We start from the raw sequence: 27,347 nt of genomic DNA, 5'->3' as shown, positions 1-27,347 counted from the left end.
GCTTCCTTTCCCTAATCAGAACACACCTGAAAAAACAACCCTGAGGCACTGAATTTGCATGAAGACACCTTTCAAAATACTGTAGAGAAATTTTCAAGTTAAAGTGAGAACCTCTTCCTCACCTTTAAAAAATTATGAAATATTTTAAACATCAGAATTATATAGAGAATGGTTTAATACCTGTGCACCCATCATTAAGAGTGCCAAATCTTAGCATGAACATTTTTCCATATTTGCTTCAGACTGAAAACAAAAAAATCAGATTCAGTCGAAGCCTTACATATACTTCTCCCAAACCTCATCTTTCCCCTCCTCCCCTTATTGGTAACTGTAATCCTGAGTTTGGCACTTATTGAACCATTTATTCTTCTTTTCCTTTAAGAAACTTTTAAGTTTCCTAAGAGACTAGTCGTCATAAAAACTAATACTGATGTATTTTGCAGGTGAGCAAGCACTTATTTGTATGTAAGTGTGTGTGTGTGTGTGTGTGTGCATTTAAGTGTTAAGCTGAATTCAATTCTGGAACAACTCGTCTTCCCCTAAGAAACTGCTCCTTATCTCAGATGCCTGCGGCCTCCATCCAAGGGACCAAGCAGGAAACGTGGAATTACCTTCAGCTCTGTCCTTCCCCTCCTCTAACATGCTCTGCTAATTCAAACTCATTCTCTCACACCCTATTCTCTATCCCCATGACAACTGCCTAAATTAATAGCCTAAACCCTTCTTGCTAGACTATTACAATAAGTCTCCCAGCTGTAAGCATTAGTTAACATGGCTGATTATGTCATGAAATTAGTTCATGGCTCTCCAGGCCCACAGGCTAACATATGACCCACAGGTCTTTGTGAGTCTTATCCGCACTAGATCCCACTCAAGATCCACACTCCTCAGCCCTGCTCTGTGTCTACGGAAGCTGAACCCCTCTGGATGCGGCATCCACTGGGCTCCCTTGCCCCCTGGGTTTGGTCACTGGGGGTCATGGGCAGGAAACTGGAAGGTGGGAGGAAGAAGAAACTGGGGACTTTATCCCGGGCTCCCTCCTTGCCAGGCAGTGGTGGCCACATCCTATCCCCTCAGGCCTCAGTGCTGTAGGACTCCTCGGTGTTCAGATAAGGTGTTCTGATAGGCCTGCATTCTGATAAGGCCCCTTCCTCCTGCTCCTGCCAGTCCAGAGGCCAGTAACAGCATCCCCTGGGGGACAGAGGGGCCTTGTTATCCCTTTATAGTGTCCCGTAATCCCTCCCACACCTTTCCTGAACTTTCTTCCCTTACCCCTTTTGATTGAGCCATCTACTGCCTGTTAGTTCCCTGACAACACACTTTTCTAGTATTTCCTACAAGTCGCTGTTTTTAAAAACACCCAAGCAGTCACTCTGTGCTCTAGACATACCAAGCACATGTATAGCAGTTCTTGGACATGCCGTGGTCTGTCTGGATTTCTTCCATGGCATTCCTTCTAAATGAAGACGCCCTTCCCCTCTTAGACCACTTGGAATTGAGAAATTCTTCTAGACTCCATTCAAGCGCCACTTGTGTACAGTCCTTCCTGACCTCACCTGTCCTCACGGCTCTGTGTGTACGGCTGTGCTGCAGCACGCCGGATGCAGTCGCTGCTTCTGTACTGGTTCTGCTCACTACCTGGCAAGCTCCTGGAGGGAGGGCCAGTTTCCAGCCAGCGTTCAGCCCTAGCTCAGGTAGCGCCTGGTATTTGACAGGTTCTTGTTAGCTGTTTACTGAGTGGAACCAGGAAGGTGGAAAGGACAACACATTTGAGGCAAGTACAGTTAGACAGTTTCTAAGTGAGGAAGCGATGGCTCAGTGCATTTACACAAAGAGGGCATTTGCCAGAGAGGGGCTGCCGAAAGTTCCTGGATGCTCAGAGTCACATGCGTAAAGCTTACCATCTAGATGTCTCATCCTTTTAAAATCTACTCGAAAAAAGACATCTCTCCTTTGCATGCAGTACATTAGGAGAGATAATTGGGAACTCCCAGAAAGCACTGAGAGGGAAAGCTGAGGCCAGGAGCCGGAGCCTCTGGTTGGCCGGAGCACCCAGCTCTCCAGCATGGATATGAAAACCAGTGATAGCTAGTTTACTGTCTGACCTCCCTTGGTACGTTTGTTCCATGAGGGTGGGGGTCTATCTGCTTTGTTCACAGAGTATCCCCAGTGTCTGGACCAGTAAGTGGCAAATACTGGACACAAGGTAAACATCTGTTGTGCAGATGAAGAATCCTCTGTACCTACGGACTTAAGTCCAACGAGGTGCATAAAACTGGGGGCGGCAGCAGGACTCCTCCTACCCTGGCTCCACTGCCCACTGGTCTGTGGTGAGGACTCAACAGGACTCACCTCAGGTGTGTGAGCCCACAGTGCCTGGTGCGGGGGGAGCACTTGGATTCCCCCCGGCAGCACCACCGCTCACTCCAGGAAGGGGTGCAGTGCCCTGCAGCAGAAGCTCATGCTCCTGCACCCCCTCTGCGTCCCCAGCAGCTTTGTTGTCCCTCTCTCTTGTTTTTTAATGTCATCATGCTTTTATCTTTCCTTTTTCTGGGATAGAAAGGAAGGAAGGGAACTCTGGCACCTATGTTTCTACTTCCCTAAGTGTTCCCCGAGGCTGAAGTGTCAGCACGACATCCTGGGGTGGAAGATGCCTTCTTCTCTGCTTCCTGCTTATCTGTACGTTGCGCTCTCTCCCTGCCCCAAAGAGATGGTGACCTTATCCAGGAGGGCTCCTGCCTAACCGTACTTCTCTGTGTGAACAGGCTCAGAGGCTAGGCCACCTACCCTTTCCTCATCACTGGCATCTTCACCAAGGCCGCTGAGGACATTCTCCACGCGGGCCAGGCGCCCCGAGAGGGAAAGCAGCAGGTTCACGACCTTGTCCAAGTCCCCGATGAACATCTTGTACTTGTCAATCTCGTTGGGCTTGCAGAGCTCGCCGATCCAGGCCCCCACCTCCTCCCCCAGGGCATTGTTGAGCTTGATGTCCATGAGCAGGCTCCCCTTTGCCTCCTGGAGGGTCTTTAGCTTGTGGGTGAGGCTCCCGATGAGCTCTGCCTGTAACGAGACACAGAAAGAATGAGCCAGCTTGAGTGGTCAGTGGAAGGCGGATCCACTTCTCCCAGCTGCGTCCTTCCTGTCTTGTCTTTGAGGCTCAGCTGAAGGCCCCCCTCTATTCCTTACAGACTGCCCCCCTCAACATTAAGCCACGATCTTTCCTTTCCCTGAATGTCTACCACTGCCTTTCCCTGAACCTGTTCTACTCTGTCCTCGCAGGCCCATGCTCCATGACACATCGTCTTGGAATGTTTTCCAACTGTGTCCGGCCAGGCACAGCTCTGCCTTCCCAACTGGTTTGTTAACTACTCACCTTTAAAAGTCTTCTCAAGACATGTTCTCATTTGAACCTCACAACAATACCAGAGCCCAGTAGGGTAAATATTCTTGTTTTACAAACAGAGAAACCCAGAGTCAAAGGAATTAAGGGACTTGCCCAAGAGCACAGAGCTGAGTTGAGTATTAATCACAGATACCACCTGTAGAGCAATTACTATGTGCCAGACACTGTACGAGAACCTGTGGATCACGTCATGTAGTCTTCCCAGCAGTCTTGTAGTAGATACTGCTTTAACCAAATCGGACAACAGGCGAGGAAACTAAGACTTAGTGAGGTGAAGTGAGGCTAAGACACGTGCAGCCCAGGGCGGCTGCCGTGAACTCAGGTCAGCAGGACTCCGGGGGCCGCCCTTGTACAGTCACTGTAAATATCCACGCCAAGACCGCTGTCAGAACTCAGCCCCTCGTCCTGTCCACTGCACCCACTGTCTCCAGTTCCCAGAGCTATGTAATTTGCCACCTTACTTACAAATTTCTATACATATAAAACAATTACACAAACACCCACTATATTTAGCTGAAGGGGTGAAGTAGAGGTCTTAGTTTGACTTCATTGATACGAAGTGTCCACTACTACCTCGCTGCAGGAGAAATCAGACTCCATGGCTTTTTAGATTAGTCCTTCATTTTTCTCTTCACCTACGGTAGCTGGATGGAAAAGGAACATAATCTTTTTTTGGTTAAAACCTATTTCTTTACCACTAAAAAGGTTCCAGCTCAAAATTGATGTGTGTGTTTGTGTGTAAACCTAAGCTGTGTGGCTTTAGTTGGAAACTTAGTAAACAAGGGTCACAATTTCTATGTTAGAGTAAATCTTCATTTTAAAGCAAGGGAAAAATTGAAACATTTTTGACAAACACAATTGAAGGGTACTGATGCCTTTGTCTACTATTTCTTCAACATGAGCACCACAGAATACAATCATCCCAATGATACAGGAAAATATTTCTCCATGATCTGCCCATCTTTAAGCTGGAACGCCAGAGCCACTTCAGTCTCGGTGAGGTTCATAATGTCCTTGACATGTCCAAGTTCTGGCTAAAACGGGGACATCTCATTGTCTTCTCTACTACTTCTCTACTTCTCTTCTCGTCTAATCCCAGAGACCGAAGGGGGACTAAACACTTCCATCTGCTGCACTGACTGGCTGTGGGCTGTACTCTTTGGCTCTCTACAGGCAGTTTAGTTAAGACAAGGTCTAAGTAAAAGACAATTTTGGTAGTGGAAAAAAATGTGTAATGTATATTAGTTGTCCACTGAAGAAAAATGCAGGTGGGAGAGAATATTGTTTAATGTCATTTGTTTAATTCTCCTTATATTCCCCTGGAAAATATCATTTCCGAAAAAACAGTTCTGGCTGGAAGTTATGTTATTCGCCTACAAGATGATCTGCTAGGGACCTGCAGCAAAACGCCCGGTAGGACGTGACGATCTTGCACTGTGGAAGAGGGCACAAGGATACCAGAATGGAGAGCAAGAGGGAAAACCAAGATGTCTGCCATCACGTCTCCCAACATCCCTGCAGGGCAGGGGCAGGATGAGTCAAATGTCACCATTCCTGTCTTTCAGACAGATAATGAGAGAGACTGACATCTACATGAAGTCAGCCCGGGAGCTGTTCGCCTCACAGCTTCATTTTCTAGGCTCTCCACTCTGTCACCAGACGGCGCCGCCTTATAGCAAACCAGGTTAGAGAGAATTCAAAGAGGTAGTTCACTGAGCAATAACACTCTCATCACCTCAACCCCAGGAAAAAGCCTTCCTCTTATTCAGGTGCTTTGGGATCCATTTCAATCTCACCTCTCCAGAAGTACAGCTTCTAGAAGTGGCTTAAAAAAAAACAAGAGTAGAAAGAATAGAAGGGAACAGTTGTATGGTTTCCATTATTCCTATAAACATGACTTCTTTTGAAACTAATATTGTGTGTCATTTCTGGAAGGAACTCAAAGAACTTATTAATAATGCAATTGATATCATTTAAAAAATGCCCATTATGGCTCTCAGTAGCTGGCATTTTAAGGGACAGGTGTGATGATTTTTAATTTGCAAATGAGTAGAAAGCAGTGTGGATATGTCTGTCCTCACACGTTGGGGTGGGTGGTGAAGGGAGGGGAGAACTCTGCCCCTGAGTTTCCGCTGAACTCGGCTCACTAACTTTCTCAGGCTCCTTCAATCTAAGTAGGGCTTATAATGTCCTTGACATGTCCAAGTTCTGGCTCTAATTAAAGGTGACAGGGCAGCTGTGCTAGAAGGGCAGGCGCCACGTGAGCGTGGTTTAGTGGGGAAGGACGGGTCAAAAAATGTGACACAGCTGAAGCGCCGTCAGGGTTCAGCTCGAACCCACTCAGTCTTTCCCCTGCAGACCTTGTTTTGGTTTTCAGAGACATCAGTGCAGGCAGAACTGTAAGCCTGTCTGCACAGGAGCTGGTGTGTACCCTGGGCTTCATGGGACAAGGAAGAACAGAATGAGAGGAAGATGTCTAGGAGTGGTCCAGGGAGGCTTCTGTGGGAAGAAGCAACATACATGTTGTGGTATTTTGACATCTAAAAGTTGTTGGCTGGGCTGTCACGGGACACATCACAGCTCAACCATATCTGCTAATACTAGTGTTACCAGGAGCAGTCACTCCTGGCCCAAAGGTTGCACATTTGGATGGTATTTGAATTTTTTAATTTTACCAAGCCCTTAAAATATGGGGACTTGGATTTTAAAATGCAGTTAAGAGGGATCTGAGTAACTGAAGGGAACAAGGGAAAGTTGGCTGTACCAGACAGCCATTTCTCTGCCAGGAAGATCTCTCCAAAAAAACTGCCAACTTACACCCGATAGAATTCAATGGGTAAGAGAGAAGAGGTGTTTTGATTTTTTTTTTTAACAACATGCTAGTCTTTCAGGAGCTAGTTAATTTGCAAAATCACTGACATTTACCCACTTCTCATCTGGCATAAACTGTTAACTCGCCTCGCATGAGATGCTATTTATAAGGGTTTTTTCTCCAAACATAGCTTAACAGACCCTCCCGCCCACCTCACCATCTGCGCACAGAAACTTCGCTGGGCCCCTTCCCACCTCCTCGCTGCTCCAGCTCTGGCTCCGGCTCGCACACTGACCAGGAGTCAGGAGACCTGGCTCTGACAGAACACTCGCCATCAGGCTGTTGTCTGTTTTTTCATCCACAGCAAGGGCATCCGAATACCTGCCTAAAACTAACAGTTATGTTTAATCACTGAGCACTTTCTCCACACCAGGCACCATTTAGGAGTTTTCCTATTCAATGACTATTCACAACCACACAATGGGATGGGTGCTGTCACTAGTCCCCTTTTACTGATGAGGAAAGTGAGGCGACGGAGGCTATTTGACTTGTCCAAGCTCAGGCAGTGCCAGGCTGAAATCCAGGTCGTCTGGCTGCAGGGTTCAGATTTCACCACTACATTAAAGCAGCTCAGAGGAGCACTGTGAGGCTCAAATAAAACAAAGCGTGTGCAGGCACTTTGGAAAATGTCAAAGTACTACACACATTCACGTTACTGTTCTGTGCTATTATTAAGGTCAGGCAATACTTGAGGAACACACCCCAGTCATTTAGGCAGACGCGCCAAGGGGAACACACCCGACTTCTCCCCACACCAAACCACGCTGCTCCGCCGTCTGCTCTGAGGACCTTGCCAACAGCGTTGCCAATAACATCGCTACAAACACACCACTGGCCTCTACTGCTGCCTGTCTTCATCTAAACAAGAATAATCCAGGACTCCTAGCTGCCTGGCTGAGCTGGTAAAAACTAGGACTAGATAAAGGTGTTCAATGAACAGGCTTTGCTGCTGTTTCTTTGATTTGAAACGGGAGGATCCAGGCAGCAGCGTAGGACTGTGTGCTTTAGCTGCACTGCAGTTTCTCTCCTGAACAAACCTCCATCCCTGCTGTGTGACCTGATCAAAGCAGAAAGGTCATGGGAACTTGACCGCCACTTCAAATATTCTCTACTACACTCTCTGTCAAGGGTGGTTTTCTGCCATTTCCTCCCGGGAAGACCCGTGACCAGAAAGTTGTCATATTTACTTAGTGTGGTCTCTTAGTTCAGGTATCAGGAATCTTTGACATACAAGAAAGAATATTACCTTTCTATACATTCAACTCTACTCATCCCTCCCTTTTCCAAATGACCTCCCTGCTGTCCCCATTCCTGTTAGGCCGGTCACCCAGGCCAGAACACCGGTGTCAACTACTTCCTCTCTCCCATGCTCCACGCCTAATCTGCTACCAGGTTCTGTCTGTTTTACTTCCTTTATATAAACGTAAGCCCATCTGTTTTCACTGCTCCTGCTGCCCCTCCCTGAGACCCATAGGGTCACTTCCCTCGACGGCTGTCACACCCTCCCAACTGCCCTCTCTTCCTCCTGTCTGACTCCACACACAGCTGCCAGAGAGACTTTCCTGAAACGTGAATCCACCATGGCTCCCTCCCTGCTGATGAACCCAGGGGTGGGGGCACACCTGACCTCGGCCAGATGGCTTAAGCCCACTGCAGCCTCTCCCCTACTGACTGCAACGACCCTCCCAGGACCCCGAGGAGGACTCTGTGAGGTTAAGTGTGGCAGGGTGCTGGGGAGGGGAGCCTGACCTGAATACCACCCAGAATGGGGTGAGTGTCCTGTGTTCTCCCCTTTATGTTCTAGCTCTGACCACAGAATAGCCCCCGCGCTGAACTGCACAGAGGCAGGGCGGCAGAAGCCCTGAAAAAACCACCGCCTTCCCTGAGATAAAGCACGTGGGGAAATCCTGTTCTTCCCTCATCTTGCTCCCGCCCACCCCGGTGGCTTTACTCTCAGAGCTGCATGGCACAGACACTTAAAACCCCAAGGACAACCCTTCTTTCTTTCACAGGAACTGAGAAAAGGAACCCCTGTCCAGAGACTGGGAGGGGAAGGCCCACGATTTTTTCTCTTGTATCGAGGGTAGTCCTAGCCACGCAGGCTGTTGTTAACATCATGAGAACTTGTCTGTTTCCAGCCAGAGACCCAGGAAAAGGGGCCACTGGGAGCCAGAGAGTGTGGGGGACACTGGACAGGAGAAAGCGGGAAAACAGATCCCATAATTCTACTGCCCTAGGTCCCGGCTCACCCTCAAGCCACATGTGTACGGGACAGACCCAAAGCAGCACAGCAAAGGCTCTGAGACCTGAACTGAAAGGTGCCTGGATGGGTCAGACACATACAGCACAGCAAAGGCTCTGAACACTGAACTGACACTGGAACCACCACCTAAAGGTAAGGTGGCCTGAACCTAACTAGGCTGACTGCCTTCTAAAACAATACACTGACGTTCTTCAGAGGATTCCAACAGAACCCAGAGTCTTACAGTATAACACTCAAAACGTTCAGAATACAGTATTACCCAATATGAAAAGAACCAGTAAAATGTGAGCAATCTCAGGGGGAGAAGGGTGCAAACCCTGAGATAATCCCAATGTTGGGACTATCAAAGCCTTTAAAATGGCTTTTATAACTATTCTCCATGGTAAAAGTAAACACTCTTGAATAGAAAGGTAGGAGTTCTTAGTAAAGAAATAGACACTACAAAAAACTAACTGAATGGAAATTTTAGAACAGAAAACTATAATATTTGAAATTTAAAAAAAATCACTGGCAGAAGGGAGACAGGAAAGTCAGTGAAACTGAAGATCATTAGAAAATCTGAACTGACAAAACATTAAAAAAAAAAAATGAACAAAGCTTCAGAGACTTGCAGGGCCATATCAAAAGGTCTAATACTTGTCCCAAAATGAGAAGGAAAAAATTAATGCATCAAAAATATTTGAAGACACAATGGCTAAGAACTTCCTGAATTTGGTGAAAGACATAAATTTACAGAATCAAGAAGCTTTGCAAACCCCAATAAGATAAACCAAAGAAAGTCAGGCCCAAATACATCATAACCAAACTGCTGAAAATCAAAGAAAAAAAATCTGAAAGCAGTCAGAGAAAAACAACACACTGCATATAGGAAGAACAAGTATTTAAATGGCTTTCCCATCGGAAACCATGGAAGCAAGAAGGAATGGGACGTTTTTAACTTACTGACAGGAAAAAAATAGTCAGCTCAGAATTCCATATCCAGTACTAATTCTTCAGGAATGATAGCAAAATATAGACATTCTTAGATGAAGAAAAACTAAAAGAATTTGTCACCACTAGACAAACCCAAAAAAAATAAAAACTGAGAAATGCTAAAGGAAGTTTTTCAGGCTGAAAGGAAGACAGACCACAGGGAAACTTGGAACTTCAAGAATGAAGCAAGAGCAACAGTACTGAGCAGCTGAGAACCATCTGGGTCACTGGTGGTCTCTTGGCAAAGCCGGTTTGGCGGAACAACAGATTCTTTCTGCCTTTTGAAATATTCCACTAAGTCTCTAAGCTAAAGCCTTTTGGGCCTTCAGAAGAGAGAATCACGGGATCTGGTTAAGCAGCCTTTTGCCTAATAGATACGGCAGAGCTTAACCAAAGAACTGAAAGCTCTGATTATTAAATTGTCTTTAGAGTTTATGTATGTCAGAAGTTCAGAAAACAAGTGTTTTATATTTTAAGTAATATTTATATTTACTTGGAATACTGTAATTCATCATCTAGGATATATAAGTAAAAAATAAAGTAGAACTGATTTAAAATGCTAGTTTCAAGTTTTCAAATATTAATAAATCAGGACTCTAGTTTCCACTGTTAGTGAGTTTCATGCCTAGAAATACATCTTAGGTTAATAACTTAATCACTTTAAATATTAGGCAATAAATTATTATTTTGCAAAAGTTAATGGAAGGCTATGCTCTTGCCTGAGAACAATCATGATCAAGTATCATGTTTTAAAACCATCCTTGGAAAAGCTTGTTGTATACCAGGAAGATAACTGCATTTTCAGTTTCAAGCTAAATGTATTCATAGGTGCCTTCAACAACATCATTTAAAGCCTACACATTTTTTCTGTTTCCAGATGAAATATGTAAATGCAAGACACGAACACAAATTCTATGACACATCAATAAACCTGTAGTTCATTAAGACAAACAGAAAATCCCACCGGAATCTTTACTGCTACAGGGTAAAATGCAAGCTCTTCAGCACTTCACACAAAGCCCGGGTGACTTCCGTGACAGCCTGCCCCCGTGGATCCTCCCAGCCTCATCTCCTGCCATTCAAGACCTTTCTTCTTAGTCTCTAAATTTGGTAATTTCTAATTTAATCATGACTCTTTTTGTTTTACATTCCAAAATATCAAACCTCCTGGAAGCATTCTTCCTCAACACGCGCGTGCACGCACACACGCTCCTCTTATTTTCTCACACCTCTGCGTCTTCTCCCGCGCTGTCCCCTTTGTCTTTAACATCCCCTTCTCTTCCTGTCCTAACTCATTCTGATTACTTCAGCTTAAAATGTGACAATACAGGCGTCAGAGCAGTTTTATATAAATAAAGGAGACAATACAGCACTATGTTAAAAAAAAAAACAGCACCATAGCCCACATCTGGGACTAAGGTGGACTAAACAAATGGTACCCAGTGTCATTTCCTGTGCGGACTAATCCTCTCTTCCTTCAGGTTCGCAGTCTAAAAATACTTCTTGCCACATAATCCCCAGACTGAGAGGGTGATAATACAGTGATGAAAAAGCAATTAAAAAGTAAAATCAGGATGGGGAGGAAAAAGCAACAAGTAATTTGCCACACTGCTACTGCAGTTTGTCTACATGCCAAAAAACAGAACGATAAAAACTCTGTAAAATGTTCAGTTAAAGATACCATGGCAGCTTGGTACTTTTAAGAGTGTTTATATAGCTCTCTTTGGGATAAAAACAGGCAGACTTGAGCAAGGTGGTTTTCCCCCCAACCCCATGAAATGGGAGTGTTCAGCTGTGCTGAGGTGGGGACGGGCCAGGAGCTGTGCTAAAGCAGGTGTGCACAGGGGGAGACCTTGCGCTGGGAGGGTGTGCGTTCCTACAGCAGCTGCATCACGTCAGCATGTTAGCCATGCGCTGTGAGCCCAACCGAGCTGGGGCGGCAGAGGGGAGAAGCAATACCACAGATAGAGGTGCTTCTAAAATCCCTAAATCCTCCTGCCCCACTGCTCCCTGCTCCCATGGTCTATATCCTGTGGTCTCATTCCAACACATAAACCAGAGTGCTTAGGACACATTATAGAATAGATGAAACGGAATCACAGAAGAGTTTCTCCTGGGATTGGTATCACTGAGAACCTCTTACATTCCAGGCTCAGCACGACACAAGCTTTAACAAAAGAGTCCTTTCAGCAGGCAGGCCTGAGCTGTGTGGAGAGCTGTGAGCACAGGGGCAGGCAGCCCCTCTGGGGCTGGAGAGAAAGCAGCCGGGCAAGAACTGTCTCCCCTGCAGGCACAGCTGGGCTTAGGTCTCCATGGCATGTGGGAAGACAGCAGCATCAGGGTCATTCTTAACATGCTGTACGTTTAAAATTTCTGTAGGAGCAGTAAATGCTAACAACTAAATTCTCATACTGTGCTTTCAAGCTGTTCACTGGGGTATGTACGGCAAAGAGAGCTGGGGAGTCTGAAGAGCAACACTGCCTCTTCTCAGAAGTGTCTTTGGGTAATTGGTCTCTCTTTCCTTAAAGTTTCTTGATTTTTTGGTTTCCCTTTGACCATCATACATGAAATGAAATTTACAGACTACTGGCTTTGGCTGCAGCTGCTGAGAAGAGTGTTGGGGTCCCTGTGTTGGTCCAGGAAGCAAGGGCCTGAGTTCTCGTCCCAGCCATGTGACTTTTAGGAAATATCTCAATCCCCCTAACCTTCACTTTGGGCATTTGTAAAAACGAAAATGACAGGAGAGCTGTGAGGCCAGTGCTCCAAGTGCTTTGCAAGTTGAGCAAGGTCAGTGATGTGACAGGCCCCTTGCACTCCTGCTGGAAGGGGCCCGTAACCCTGCTAGGACCTCAACTGTCTTTCCAAGGGCAGCAGAGCAAAGGTCCCCATTCTCTCCTTACCTTCTTTTCATTGACATCTGCCTGCTCCTCTTCCTCATTCACTTCCTCTGGCATATCTTTGATTTTATTCAGAAGCTCAGCCTTGGGAGCAGACACACTGTAGTAGGCAGAGCAGTTGACCAACATGCCCACCGCTTCCTTGTCTTCACTCCTGGGTCAGAAAAAACAAAAAGTACAGCCACACACAGCACATTTCACTACGAGCCTGTCCATTCAGAAATGTGTAAACAAATTCTATTCAGTATCTTCCCAGAAGTTAGGATGAACTAGCTAAGAAATATTCACTAGTCATTGATGACTACATGTAGGGCTACTGAAGGCAGGCAAACTCGGGATGGAAAACCACTGAGGGCAGTATTGGGAAGGGGAGTGGGAGTCAGGACTGTGGAGACTTGCCAGATGACATTTACCCTCTCTGCATCTTTCTCCTTGTGTGATAAATATCAGAATGAAGCCGACTCCCTGTTTCACAGAATAACAAGGAGGAACCATGACTTAGTCAATGCGAAACTATTTTCAAGGTGCCGCACAAATCTCAGGTCTGAGGTTAATTATTTTCTACTCCTCCATGGTTATCCACAATCTTTTGGATGCCTACTGTAATTGTTGCTTGGACATTCACCAACTTTCCTTCTCACGTAAGCCTGAGGCTCCATGTATGCCTGGGAAACCTGGAGCTTGCCGATCAACAACGATTGAATACAAGATGTAAACTCTACTCACTGATTACACAGCAAGGGGGTTTCAAGGCTGGAGAGCAAACTGGAAGTTGATAACCTGATAACTAGTGTTCTTTGTTTTACTATAACCAAGCTTCCTTTCAGACTCTATAGGTCAGATCCTATTCACTGGATAATTCTATAGATGTAATTAGGTTCTCTTGGAGAGGTAACCTTATGACGTTATTTAACATCTAGACCATCATTTTAATAAGGAATAAAGAACCACCAAAAAGTCATTCTGACTAGTTTCCTATTTGATGAGGTTATTCCTCTAAACAATATAGTTAAATTAATTCAGTTCATTGAAAAAAATGGGGAAAAGGCCTTCTGATACATGATTTCCCCCCAGATACATTCACTGCCTAACAAATGGGCTTCTTGGGCATCTGATTAACTAAACCTCGCAGCGGCTTTCTGCGCAATCTCATGCACAACAGGACGATGCTCATTTTTACCAGAAGGTGGCACCGCCTGCCATCCTTTTGAAATTCCTCAGGAAATATTCGGTGCTACAAAAGCTACATGACCACAGGTTCTAAACTTCTGTTCTCAATGATAATGCTAGGAAACACTTTTCTAAGGACGTACTTGTAAATGACTTTGGTCTTCCTATGGCAAGTGGTCGGAGAACCACCACCCCTAGTGAACTGACTGGCACATCCATAGAGACTCATCTGGGGGTCCCACCTGGACCCACTGGACTGCTTTGCACATGGCAGCTGCTCAGGAAATGTTTGCTAAACACATGACACTCGATAAGCCACTTCTCCTCAATTAGCCTCTGCCAAATCTGAAAAAGGAGGGGCTGGACAAGGGGACTGCTGAGGCCTTGTATCAGGAGAGCTTCCAGTAACATAACAGACAGCTTGTAAGTACTACACAGCTCTTTCCTTTCTCCCCTCCCCTCAACCCAAAACATGGTGTTCCTGTTAGTCATTTAGTTAGGATCAGCTGGAAATTTCTAAAATGCAAGCCCGAATTTAGATGAAATGCTCCCTGATTTTGTTTAGTCTAAAAGCCACTAACTGTGGACTTCTAGTCTGTTGATCCATATAGATTTCACTGAAAATTTAAGAGAAAATTAAAAGCACTCTACATCTCTCCCATAGTTGTCCTTTAAGGGAATCAAACATGCAAGAAGATACTGCAATACCCCAGGGGAAATTGAAAGCAAGAAAACTATAGACCGCTTGGGGCCCTCCCACTGGACGTGGCTGGGCGCTGGGACACTGCCGGGGGAGCTTCAGGCACGAGGCCCGCGGCTGAACAAAACCACGACAGCACTGCTGTTTAGACCTTTCCTGATTTTCAGGATTTGAGCAAACGTGCACCCTGCCTCCTCGGAGTGAATGTCAGTGGAGTACATCAACCTGTCTCTAGGCTCTCACCCTTTCTACAAGACCGCCCTCACACCTCGGCCTTGGGGAGGCCTCGGCTGTGCTGACTCCCACCTGGTCATCCCTCAGCACTGCCCCGGGTGGGACTCTCTGCAGGGCAGCCCTGGCAGAGAGCGGGCAGCTGCACCTGTGCTGGGTTAGGGGCACTGTGTAAGCACGGAGAGCACACAGATGCCTTTGCTCACAGGTTCTGTGACTTTGGTTGGGTACAGTCTTAATTTCTCCGTGTTTCAGTTTCCTCATTTATAAAATGGAGATAAAATGGGTTGCTATCTCAGAAGGTTCTTGTGAAGATTAAATGAGAATGTTTATATAAAGAAATTAATACAATGCTTGACACAGAGAACATAAGCAACAGGTATCAACAGCAATTATTATAATTATTATTACTATTACTATTATTGTTGGGCAAATAACTCTAGGGAGATCAGACCCACTCCTCTAAGGCTGAGCTGGACTGCCACTCTGGGGTCAGGATCTTTGGAAGGAGAAAGATCTCAGATAAGCAGTCCTAGACTTATCACCCCCACAGAAGGAGTTCAGTTTTAAGTCTCTTTGGTGACATTACCAGGGACTTACCTCTTGGCTTCACATCCTGGGAAGCTGACAATTTTCTGCATGGCCTTCTTCTTTATGCTGTTTTCCTGCATCAAGTTAGTATCTCGGGGAAACAAACCTTCCATCAGGTCCATAGTTGTCTTCATTCTGGAGTCTGGATCTAAAATGTCTGCCAGAGATTTGTCTTGGTGGACAATTTCCTTGGCCAGAGCCTCTGTTCTGATGTCTTCTGAGGTCTTCTGAGGACCAGAACTGACATTCTTTTCTAAACCCTGAGTGCCACTGACTGGGTCGTGGACGAGGCGTTGCGTCTGGATGGGAGGTGGCTGCCCTGGGCTTGGCTGCTTGCTGAGAGACCCAGCAGGCTGAGGCAGAGCACCGGTGGCAGAGGGCGAGTTGGGCTCATTGGCCTCTGAACTCTTGATAGAAGTTTGGGATCTGGAAGCCAAAGCCAGTATCTGACTATCAACCAAATGGGCTGTACCAGGCATGGGCCTTTCCTTGGCAACTGTCACCTTGGCAAGTTTGCTGGAGCTGCTAGATATTAAAAAAGAGATGGAAGAGGAGTCAGCAGAGGGGTGAAGGAAGCCAGGGAGACATCTGCACACAAGGGCTACAGCTTCCTACGAACTTCTGGGGTTGTTATTCCCGAGAAACTGCAGGGTTCAAAAGGACCTTCAACCAAGTCCACCGGTTGGTCACAGGGAGCTTGCGTGACTTTTTAAGGCGGATGGATCTAGTAGGAATTCAGTTTTGGTGGGTGTTGCTCTCAGAATCTAGAGCTTTCTGAAAGTGAACAGAGGGTAGTGGTGGTGTTTAGAGGAAGTTACCACAAAGGTGCTACCAGGCAATGTGTTTTTAGTGCTGTCCTGGGGAGTGTGTGTGGGGAAATGCTCCCTCCCCATTCCCCTGTCCAAGAGGTCTTCTCTACACACGACTGACTGCTAGCCCTACTCTTTATTCCTTCCTATGGGCATGGAGTGACTTGGCAAAGAGAAGCTGACCACAGCCCATGCCTGGTCCAACCTCTTCTCTTTCTTTAAAAAGTGAGGCTGCCTCCAGGCTCCCTCATGCATGCCCAGACGTGTCCCCGCTCTGCATGTATGTGTGTCTAGCACAGCCTGTGATGAGGCAGGTAACCTTGCTTCATCATTTCAGGGCTCAGTATCAGAAGGCCCACTTACACTCAGAAGCCATATTCTCCACTACCAGCTCTCTGGATAATGAAAGTGATATTCTTGTCTTCTCTTTTATTTTATATCTTAACTGATTCAGAACTCAGGCAGGGAAAAGGAATGCTGTTTATTTGGACCCCTTGAACCTGCCACATCCAGAATGACCTTCGTACCTCTTGGGTTCTGGCTTTTCACTACTCTCACCCTTGGCTGCCCAATGAGCACCAAGGTCAACAAGTGAACCGTTCTGCACGTTTCAGGAGCTGGGCTCCTCTAAAAATCCCCCACAGGACTCTCCTGTGGCCAGCAGAAGCAGCTCCGGGACGCCTGAGGCGTGGAAATCTGTTACTGGTGAGGGACACCCTTCCCCTCGGGGGCGTAGTCTGCAGTCTCACCTGGCGTGGGGCTCACAGTAGCCCTCGCTGTCCCACTGGGCCTGGAACATAGCTTGGGGAGGCGGCGGAGGGAAGTCGCCCAGGCTGTCGGCCGGGACTTCCTCGCTGGGTCTGGGCGGAGGAGGCGGGGGTGGGAGAGGCGCTGGTTGGCAGGTGGGGCGCAGGTCCCTCACGAACACCTCGTCGTTGTCATAGTCCTCCGGAGGCAGCGGGGAGCCCAGCAGCGCAGATTCAGATATCCGGAGGGAGACCCTGCCCGGCGAGCTGGGGGCCCCGAGAGGCGTGTCTGGGTCGGAAGTGCTGCTGGGGCTCGGGAGGTCCTGCGGCTTCGTGCGGGGCTTCAGGTCGGCGCAGGCGGGCGCCGCGGGCTCCCCGGGGAGGCTGTCCTCTCTGTCCTCTCTGACCGCGTGGGCCCGCGTCAGCCAGGGCGGTGAGGCCCGCTTCCCTGCTGCCGCTTCCCGCCCGTGCTCCGGGCTGCCGGGCCCGCTGCTTCTGGGGGTCCCTGCTGGGGTGCTGGGTGGCGGAGGCTGCTGCCCGTCCCTGCTGGTGCTCGAGGGGCCAAGAGCAGGCGGGGCTGAGCCGAGCGGGCTCAGGGGCGCAGCCCGGGGGTCTGGGAGATGTCCCTGCGCTCCTGTGGGCAGCGGCCGGGGGCAAGGCGTTCGGCCAGCGGGCCTCGGAGGGTCCGGAGCTCCAGGACCCTCGCTGGCCACGGAAGCATTGCCACCTGCTTTGCAGCCTGAACTCCCCCAACGAGGGCTGGGATGGTGTCTGAGCGATGGCATCTCTTCAAGGCCTCTTTCGGAACAGCCGAATGACCTGGAGCAGGATACAGACAGGAGGGTTAGCTTTGTAGAGCGGGGCAAACACTGAGCCCAACGTGCATTACACAGTCGGGAAAAGCATTTGATGGGGAGAAGGGCCCCCAGGGAGCTGCAAAGCCTTCCCCTGGCTGCTTACACAAAGAACCAACTTTAAATGAAATCCCAGGTAGGCATACACCTTACAGGAAAATGTCACAAGCCATTTCCTTTTAACTACCCTCCCTCATTGTCCCTCCCCCACCCAGGGTGGCTTTTGAGGACAGGCTTCAGGATCTGAAAGGAAAAGAGCAGGTACATTTCTTCAGCTCCTTTTAGGACTAGTTTGGGAACCAGCTCCTGACTCTGGAGAAGAGTGTCGCCTCACCCTCATCCTCTCTGGGTCTGAGCCCCACGGGGGAGGTCTGTTTGGAAAACATTTGCATGGGCTGCTGAATCTGAAGGTTTCATGTACAACTTTCTCTTAGTCTCCCAGTGTTTTCCACTTCTTAAAATGGAAAGTTAAAGGAAAAGGAGAGTCGCATCTAAGGAGCTAATAAGCAACTACCTCTGGAGAAAGAGCCCGACAATAATGAACAAATAGAGTGCATGGTGACTTAAACAGCTGTCCTCCAGGCACCAAGGAAAACCCAACAACATCCAACACTTTTGTTATTGTGTTCAGAAGAAAAAAAGGAGGACAAAACAAACACAACTATAGCACTTCCTGCCATGCACCAGTTAATGTGAGGATAAAAAAAAAAACCTCCAGCTTTAAAAAAAAAATCTCCAGCTATCCACCATAATTTGCAAATCCCACATTTGTAGCTCCCAACTAGCGTGCAAGTGAATCTGGAGAGCAGATGGCACTTTTCATTTTATAGACCCGAGTCCCGAAGGAACTATGGCTCAGTCCCAAGTAAGAGCCCAGGCACAGGCCTGCCACCAAATTGTCTAAGTGCCGGATAGGGGATAACGCGGCACCCAGAAGGAAGAGACCCCAAAGAACCAAACTGGCTCTTCTTGCGCCCTTTGTCTTTATTATAAACGCAGATGGCTGAGTAAGAGGCCCTTTTCCCTCTCAGATGCAAACCCTCCCCTCCCACCACAGACCCTTTTTATTTAGAGGCAGTTTCTTCATCAGGAACCTCCCAATACCCAAGACTGGCTATTCTGTACTTCCTGGTGGTTCTCAGATGCGTCCCCTAGAACCCCGGGGCAGGAGGCTCACCGCGCGTGCTCTTTACTTCTGTGTCTTGTTCATTTCGGTATCCCCAGCACCTGGCACAATGTACCCTCTCAGTAAATGTCTGCTGAAGAAACGATGTCTCTCCTGCCCAACTGCTGTTCAGACTATAGGCCGTGAACTATTTTTAAACTTAGCACTCTCTAACAGGACACAGAACAACTGGAATCTGATGTCTTAAGGACGAATTCAGGTACCTTCATTTTATTTTATTATATTTATATCTTGAGGCTTTTTAAAAAGGGGAGACATCACTAAAACACACAATAAAATAATATTTATCCTCTAAAAATCCAGCCCAAATAAACCTTGATAGGATGTTTTTAGTTTATGTTTAATCATCTTAGCTTACAGGAACTATACTTAAACTATCAATTTTTAAAGGTAATATTTGAGTTAAATGCTTGATTTGGTTGAGTATACTTCTTCCTGGTGATTGTTTTCCAAGAATAAAGAATAGAGTCAAAAAACTTTTGTTTTAGTCTCTATAGAAGAGTGTGAGAGGCAAACATTGGTTGATAGTATCCAGGAATCTTAATATTCAAGAATGAAGTTGATTAGTCTCATTTTTTCCCTTCATAGCATTTTTAAAAAGTGGTTAAAAAACCCCACATAACATTTACTGCTTTAAGAGTTTTAAATGTTCAGTTTAGTAGCGTTAAAGCACATCCACATTGCTGCAAAACAGATCTCCAAAACTTTTCCATCTTGCAAATCTGAAATTCTATACCTTTAAGCGACGACTCTTCTGTCTCCCCCTAGCCCTTATGATCACTATTCTACTTTCTATGAATTTGACTCCTTTAGATAGCTCATGTAAGTGGAATCATAAAGTATTTGTGACTGGCTTATTTCACTTAGCACAATGTCCTCAAGCCTCATCCCTTTTGTAGCATGTGAGAGTATTTCCTTCCCTTTAAAGTCTGAATAATATTCCACTGCATGCATATGTCACATTTGGTTTATCTTATTCATCCACAGGTGGACATCTGGGTTGCTTCCACTTCTTTGCTATTGTGAATAGTGCTGCTATGAACATGGGTATGAAAATATCTCTTTAAGACACTGCTTTCCATTCTTTTGGATTTATACTCAGAAGTGGGATTGTTGAGTCATATGATAGATTTTAATTTTTTGAGGACTCTCCATACTTTTTCCCATAGCAGTTTTTTTTTGGAGGGGGTTAATTAGGTTCATTTATTTATTTATTTTTAAAGGAGGTACTGGGGACTGAACCCAGGACCTTGTGCATGCTAGGCATGTACTCTACCACTTGAGTTGTATCTTCCCCCTTCCCATAGCAGTTGTACCATTTAACAACAAGGGTTCCAGTTTCACCACATCCTCACTAGCACTTTTCTTTTTCTTTTTTTGCACTTTTATATTTTTTTGATAGTAGCCACCCTAATGAATGTGGTTTGGATCTGTACTTCTCTGATCATTAGTGATGTGCCTGGTGGCCATTTGGAGAAATGTCTATTCAAGTCCTTTTTGTAATTGAGCTATTTGATTTTTTTGTGGTTGAGTTTAGTTTCACCTTAGCCTTCAGACTAATTCTCTTTTGGCAGAGTTCTTGTTCACTGTTAGTCTTCCCTTGTCTGTAGCTTTTAATTAGTGCACCCACACTAAAGTCCTCAGCCTCACCTTGACTACTTTCTTCACTACAGGCACACCTACAGGAATAAGAGCACATAACTACAGAAGGCTGCTCTTGGCAGTGAAGGAGGTAACTTAACACCAGCTTCCTGATCATGCTGGTAGTATTAGGCTGAGTTATTGAGAAGGTGAATACAGAAAAAGAGAAACAATGATTGAATGAAATACTACAAAAATTAAGGAACTGGCTTGAAAAAACATGGGGGGTAGTAGAGAGGGTTTAAATGCACTGCATTAGCAATAACAGAGTACAGTGGTAGTGTCTCAATGCTGCATTAAAACTACATACAGGCATGTGGTTCAGGGGGAACTCTATTTGAACTCTATTTGGAAATTTCTACTTATTAGGCTACAAATGAACAGTTCAAAAATTCAAATCCTAAAAACTTGTCCATTATATTTTTCTACCAAAGGGAAATTATTTTGATGGCAATTAAAAAAAAAACAAAAATGATTTTCCTGCTATTTTCCATGTAAGTGCCTAAATTTTTGATTTTGGGGCTTTGTTTTTTTACTCCAGGTGCTTCCTGCACATTTGTCTTGCTCTGTGAAGCTGTTCGTGAAATGCTCATTCTTCCCCTAGTGCTTTGTTCTGCAGACCCGATCCTCCGGCACAGAGCTGGAAGGGATCAGCCACACGAGGAGGCCGTGTGTGTGCGAGCTGGAGGATGCACCTGAGAAGAGCACAACCACAACGATTCTGAGGCTCAGCTTACAAGAAGTCAACCACTGCCTCAACAGTGCACGTTCAAAACCTATTATGTATAGTATTCTTAGAGAAAGGCATGTTTAAGTAAAAAATGAAGTTCCTCATGGCCAAGACAAACTGAAAAGGCAGCACATGACACTAGGAAACATCGTAACATCACGTTTCAGTTTCTGGTAGAGAGGAACAGAAACATTTAACTCCAGCAGCATTCATAAGGCAGAGGGCATCATAAACACATACGTACCTGGGTCCTGGCTCAGGCAAATAACATGGATCCTTCACACGACCAAAGCCACTGCTGTCCCCCAAAAGCACATCCTTAAAACACAAGAAAGGGAAAGCGTTATTACCAACTAACAGGTGTTTAAATTCTCACATGGGTGGAGGTAGAAAGGAGGAGCATTTACTGGATGTCTACTACTTATTGTCAGGCACCATGGTGGCACTCTTACATACTAACCCATTCCACCCTCAAAGCTCCAGGAAGTACTGTTAACCCCACTGCACCGATGAGGACACAGGCCCAAAGAGGTTAACTTTCCCAAGGTCACAAGTTGTAGAACCTCAGTGTATCTCACCAGGTACCTCTCCAAAGACATTTTCTAAGCAAGAGGCATCTGATGACAATTATCTCCAGAGTTCAAAGCAACTGCTAAACTTGAAATATAATGTTAAAAAATAATTCAAAGGGCCAAGCTTTTGAAACAGCAATAGGGAGATATGAGAGATGACAGGAAAAGGACAGTTTATTGAATTTAGCAAAAATCTCAAGAATTAGATATGAATCTGGCTTGTAATCAGGTTGAAATATGTTCTCTCTGGGAAAAACATCTCACCCACATGTCATATCAGTGACTCTGGGGACACTTCAAGGGAATTCATTATTCGTTTGTTTTTGTTTTTAGTAAGGGTATATATTGGTTTCCTGAGAGGGTTGTAGGTCAGTTTTTCATCATGTAAAATTCACTTCATTTGATGAGGCCCCTCCCGGATGAAAACAATGATGTTGCTACTGATGTAACTCTCACTTACTTATGATAATAGGAGACAGATAGAAAACAGAAAAATTAAATCCGTATATAATCCCTAAACTTAATTTCAGCAATTTGTTTCACCACTTCCTCTGTCTAAAGGGCTAATTGCTTTCACCCCCTTTCTCTCTATTTCCCCCCTAGTCAGTGGTAGAGGTACTAATAAACAAACAAAAAGAGCCAAAGGTGGGATTAGGCTCGGAGAAGAAACAACCCCGAATGTCATTAGTGACTGCCGCTGCCCCTCACTGGGCGCCTACTGTGTGCCAGACACTGCCACGTTCCTCACACTCCTCAGATTATGTGCCTGGAGCTGTGTTAGGCGCCTGACATTTCTCCTGTAATTTAATCCATAACAGTGGGGAGAGGGGGGGTAACTGCAGCTCAGAGAGGGTAAGTATCCCACCCACAGTTAAATGAGTAAGTTGAGGAGCTAGGATTCAAACCATCATGTCCTCAAAGCCTCAGATCAGTCTTTGGAATCTTAAGTTGGATGCTGGCTGAGCTGGATGTAATCAGATGTCCGTGCTTTGAGAAAAGGGAATTCCATGTGTTTCTGATTTGCTCAAATATCACCAGAGGGAATGGGACTTCCCACTCTCCACGAAACCTTCTGGTCCTTTTAGAGTCTTTCCCCACTCCACCTCCTCTGTTGACATGAATGTTCAGCTTTGCCAGTAATTAACTGAAAAAGCCTCTCGATCCCCTTAAAGCTCCTAACCTAGTAATGTTTAAATATATATTTCCATTCTATTATTTCCTTTGAATTACAGTATGAGCTTGATATTTATGTGAGTGTGCATAAAATAAAGGAAGTTAGACCCAATAATAGGCCATTAAGGGAATCTCGCATCAATGGAAATACCATTTGGACAAAGGAAAATGCCGTTCCAACCTAGTAAAAAGCCCTAGGGGGATATATTCCAGTTGCACTTATTCACTTCGACTGGGCACATATGTACTGTCAAAGAAGACTTGATTTTCTGCAAACTGGCAAGAAGTATAAACTATTATGGCAATTCAGGAAAAAGCAGTGGCTATGGGAGACACACCAGGTATAGAGCTATAGGAACAGACACTTGTTAAGCATGTATTTGTCTGTTAATTTGTTAAGTGTTTTGTTTTTGTCTCTAACTTCTGACGACTGACTTAAAAATACACCAGTTCTTGTTCTTCATTAGGCACAGTATACTTAAAACTATGAACCTAAGTCCTACTGAATCCCACTTCTCACTCTTGCTTTGGGTTCTGAGTTAGATATCCTAATGTCTATGTGACCAATGAAATATGAAGACAATAGTCATCTACTTTGGAATATCAGTTTCAAGTATCTGCTACTATGAATATAGAAATTAATTTTAAAGAATCTTAAAATGTTATTTAAATGTAAATTAACAGCAATTGATAAATGTTAAAATGAAATCAATTCATTGGCTGGAGTTTTCAGATATAAGATCTTGAACTCCCACCTCCCTTCCCTCCCCCAGTCTTTTTTAATTCCAGGATGCAGCATGGTAGAGTGACTTAGAACCTCTAGAGTCAGACAGGACAGGGTCAAAACCTTGCTCCCACTACCTTGGGCAAATTTCTCACCCTTTCTGTGCCTCAGTTCTCTCATCAAAATATAGGGAAAACAATACTATCTCCTCCTTTGCACAGATGTAGGGTTAATTTTATGCTTATAAAACACAGTACAATGACTGGCACAGAGTACACATTTGACAATTAGTAGCTATTTGTAACTTTGCCTCTTGTGGAAAGTTGATTCTGTTATTTATCCCCAGGCTTCAATGGGTGCTAAAAATGATTACAAGCTGCATCTTACAGAATCAAGCCTACATCCAACATTGTGGAGTTTCATGCATTGAGCAATTTCCTCAGCAATTAAACATTTGTCACATCATCACATGGTGAATGTGTTACATACCAGAAATGAAGGTCTCTGAAAATACAGTGAGAACCAGAGGGGACTCTAACTCAGCATCTGGGGTGGGGGGAATACCCTACCAGGAAGCATTTCCAAAAGGTTTCTTGGGGCTAGGGTATAGCTCAAGTGGTAGAGCACATGCTTAGCATGCACAAAATTAATAAATGAATAAACCTAATTACTTCCCCTCCTCAAAAAGAAAAAAACCAAATGTTTCTTTTTATAGCCTCTGCTATATTTTATTATTTTAACTTTTTATTTATTTATTTTGCTATATTTTAGATCTATGCAATGAATAGGTGTAAGTTTCTAACTCCAAGGCAGAAATGTTTGGATTTTTTTTTCCCTGCAGCTTTGCAGGGCTCATCTGCTTTAAAAAGGTTCAGTTTTCCAAAGTCTCTTACTAGGAAATAGCCAGGAATTTGATGTGCCCTTTAGCTCCATCACTAATATCCGCTTGTTCTGCAATTACATCTTTCAAATTAAGAGAAACTGAAGGAGCAGTAAGGGAGGCTGCTTGCTCAGAGAGGATCACAGCTGGCTACAGAGAGTCCAGGCCTGCTGAGTGTGTGAGCAGGTCTCAGGCTTCAAATGGTGGCAGCCTTCTGCAGTTGTCATTTCAGGCCCAAGAATGAAGAATTTTTATAAACAGAGAAGTTGATGTCTATGCTGACCTTGTTTTGGAAGCAGAAACTATCCTCACTAATGGACTTTTGAAAAGGAGCTGAATCCTTGTCAAAAGCTGGTAAAATCCTGCTCTATTAGCATCTGGTTGGCAGGAGCAAGCAGCATTTGTTCCAGATGCTGTGGACTGAGCCAGAACCAGAAACAGACTCCACATTTTGGGTTTAACTCAGGCAGATGGTGTAGTCTCTACAGGGTTACTTAATTTCTTGGAGTTCTCTAAAGCTGGGATGAGAAAAATTCTTATTTAATAGCTTCACCAAAGCTTAACGATAATGGTAAAGTTCCTGGAATTTGTCCAAATTAAAAAAAAAAAGAGAAGAATATCTTGAAATAATAACCACAATAATTATGTGGAGACTAGTTTAAATCTTGTTTTTTAACTAGTTCTATAACTAAGGTAGATAATGGATGTATGAAGATGTGAGGGCCAGACCTTGCCAGGGACCAGCTCTCAGGGCAGCAAGGTGTGGTTGCTGAGCGCAGAAGTGAAGGCGGAAGCCCAAGAAAAGAGCTGCGATCTGGGGGATGATAACCTGTTTTCAGAACTGGTAGGAGCAAAGCAGCACAGATAAAGTATTTCACTTTGAAATATTTCCCCCGTTTGGCATAAGGGGGAATAAACAACAGATGCTTTGGTTCTCACCCAAACGTTTCTATTTTCTTTAGAATACAGGGAGAGAAATGAAGAACATGTTTGTTTTGCTAGGCAGTAAGCTTCTGAGGCCCATCTAGCTGAGATGGCATGTTACGTACATGGATTTTAAAGGCGTTTTAGGGGTAGGATGAGGACTGGAAATTAGCTCTGTTCTTCATTCTGAGGGGAGAAAAAAACAGCCATTGGACACCTATTGAGGATGGCCTCTGTAGATGTGTGTGTGTGTGTGTGTGTGTGTGTGTGTGTGTATTTATACAGGGGAGAAAATACTTCTGAATAGAAAATACTTGGGAGGGAGCACTATTTTCTCCCAGAAGGCTTGTGTATGTGTGTTTCAGAAGCAGGGCAGCAAACATATTTCTCACGCAACAATGGGTGAATCTTCGTCTGAAGCTGTTTCCTCCAACTCAGTGCCTCCCACACTCAACCCCCAATCCTTTGCCAATATCCTGCCCATCCTTTACAGCCTGGGTCAAATCCTATCTCCTTCATGAGATGCTCTCTCAGATTCCCTCAGAGTTAATCACTGTCCCTCCCATAACATGTTATGTATGACCACTCCCAGAGCATTCACCATTCATGTCATTTATATATAAGTTCATGTTTCTTGTTCAGTTCAGTGAACCCCAGAAAGGCATAAGACTTATTTTGTGTTTCCTTCAACCCTGTAATACAGTCCTTTTCATAAAGCATATTCTTTACAAATGGTTGCTGAATGATTAGGTTCTCTGCTGGGGAAAACAGAATCTGAGACAGCACAAAGGAAGGAGGGGTGTTCTCCCCTGTGCTAACATATATGTGAATTCCTAGTACCTTCTCACCTGGGAAGGGAACCACACACGGGGCAGGCCACTGATCTGCAGTGCAAGTAGAGCCTGAGGATGGGCCAAGAATAAGGGAAATTAATAGACACCTGGGAGTCAGTGTGCTTGGGTTTTTTCCCTAGCTCTGCCTAAAATTTTCAGTGGAAAGCACTTCATGACCTTTGCACGGTTCGGGAGACTTTCTTAGAAAATCCTTTTCTGTGATGATGTAAAAGTCTGAGCGTCTCCTATCTTGCCAAGATAATGCAAAGAAAGAGCTCAGGTGAAAGTTAGAGAGACATGGGTTTGATGTTGATAAAATATTCTACTACACAGAATTAATGTGAGGATTAATGATATAGTAAATGTAAAAGCATACTTAGTTGAGGGTCTGGAACTCAATAAACCAAGAATTAGCAAAGTCAATAACTACCTATTTTGTAAATGCAGAAGTCCAACAGAAACAAAGAGGGTACAAAGCTAAAATCTTTAAAATACTGAGGCAGCCTCTATTCATGAATTTAAAATTAGACCCCAAAAAAAAAAAAAAAAGCCTCCAAAAAAGCCAAAAAAGGGAATCCCTAACTTTCCCTAACCCAGTTCTTGCACTAAGAGGTGGGTGACACTAAAATGAAGTTATTCCATACCCTATATAATATTATATACTATATATGTGTATGTGTGTATATATTATATCCAGTCTGCTCTTGGTATCCCCAGGGGATTGGTTCCAGGACCCCCAGGGACGGACACCAAAATCTGTCTGATGCTTATTATATAAAACGGCATAGTATTTGCATATAATCTACACACATTCTCCTGTATGTTTTAAATCATCTCTAGATTACTTACAATGCATATACTATGGATACTGTTGCCAGCGTGCTGGCAAATTCAAGTTTTGCTTTTTGGAACTTTCTGAAATTTTTCTGAATACTTTCCATTCCAGTGCAGAACCGATATAGGGCCTACTGTGTGTGTCTGTAGACACACGTATCTAGATATCAGTATGTATATCTACACATGATATATGTATTTGCATAAAATTTCTATACAGCCATATGTATCTCTGTAAGGATCTCAACAGACAGGGGCACTGAGAAAGACGTGTCACCTCATGAAAACAAATGCTATTCTCCTGCAAGTAAAAGGAAAATAAAGTGGGGAGAAGGGTTCGAG

The 27,347-nt window shown here is 44.9% G+C and overlaps 1 protein-coding gene across 7 annotated transcripts in view; it reads right to left on the bottom strand.

The window, feature by feature from the left end:
* SHROOM3 (shroom family member 3) overlaps positions 1 to 27,347 on the bottom strand; it is a 288,650-nt gene that overhangs the window by 2,287 nt on the left and 259,016 nt on the right. For 6 of the 7 annotated variants that reach the window (XM_072941974.1, XM_072941998.1, XM_072941987.1 and 3 more), the window contains 5 exons: positions 21,310 to 21,383; positions 16,658 to 17,473; positions 15,109 to 15,624; positions 12,411 to 12,561; positions 2,788 to 3,060 (listed from right to left, as the gene is read on the bottom strand). In XM_072941974.1, coding sequence (XP_072798075.1) covers positions 2,788 to 3,060; positions 12,411 to 12,561; positions 15,109 to 15,624; positions 16,658 to 17,473; positions 21,310 to 21,383 — 1,830 coding nt within the window. The remainder of the gene's footprint in view (positions 1 to 2,787; positions 3,061 to 12,410; positions 12,562 to 15,108; positions 15,625 to 16,657; positions 17,474 to 21,309; positions 21,384 to 27,347) is intronic. The other variant, XM_072941979.1, reaches the window with a different exon arrangement.

Source organism: Vicugna pacos, chromosome 2 (assembly GCF_048564905.1).
Source record: "Vicugna pacos chromosome 2, VicPac4, whole genome shotgun sequence".
NCBI lineage: Eukaryota > Metazoa > Chordata > Mammalia > Artiodactyla > Camelidae > Vicugna > Vicugna pacos.
The sequence above is the reverse complement of the archived record's forward strand: the minus strand, read 5'-3'. Positions and strand labels throughout refer to the sequence as shown.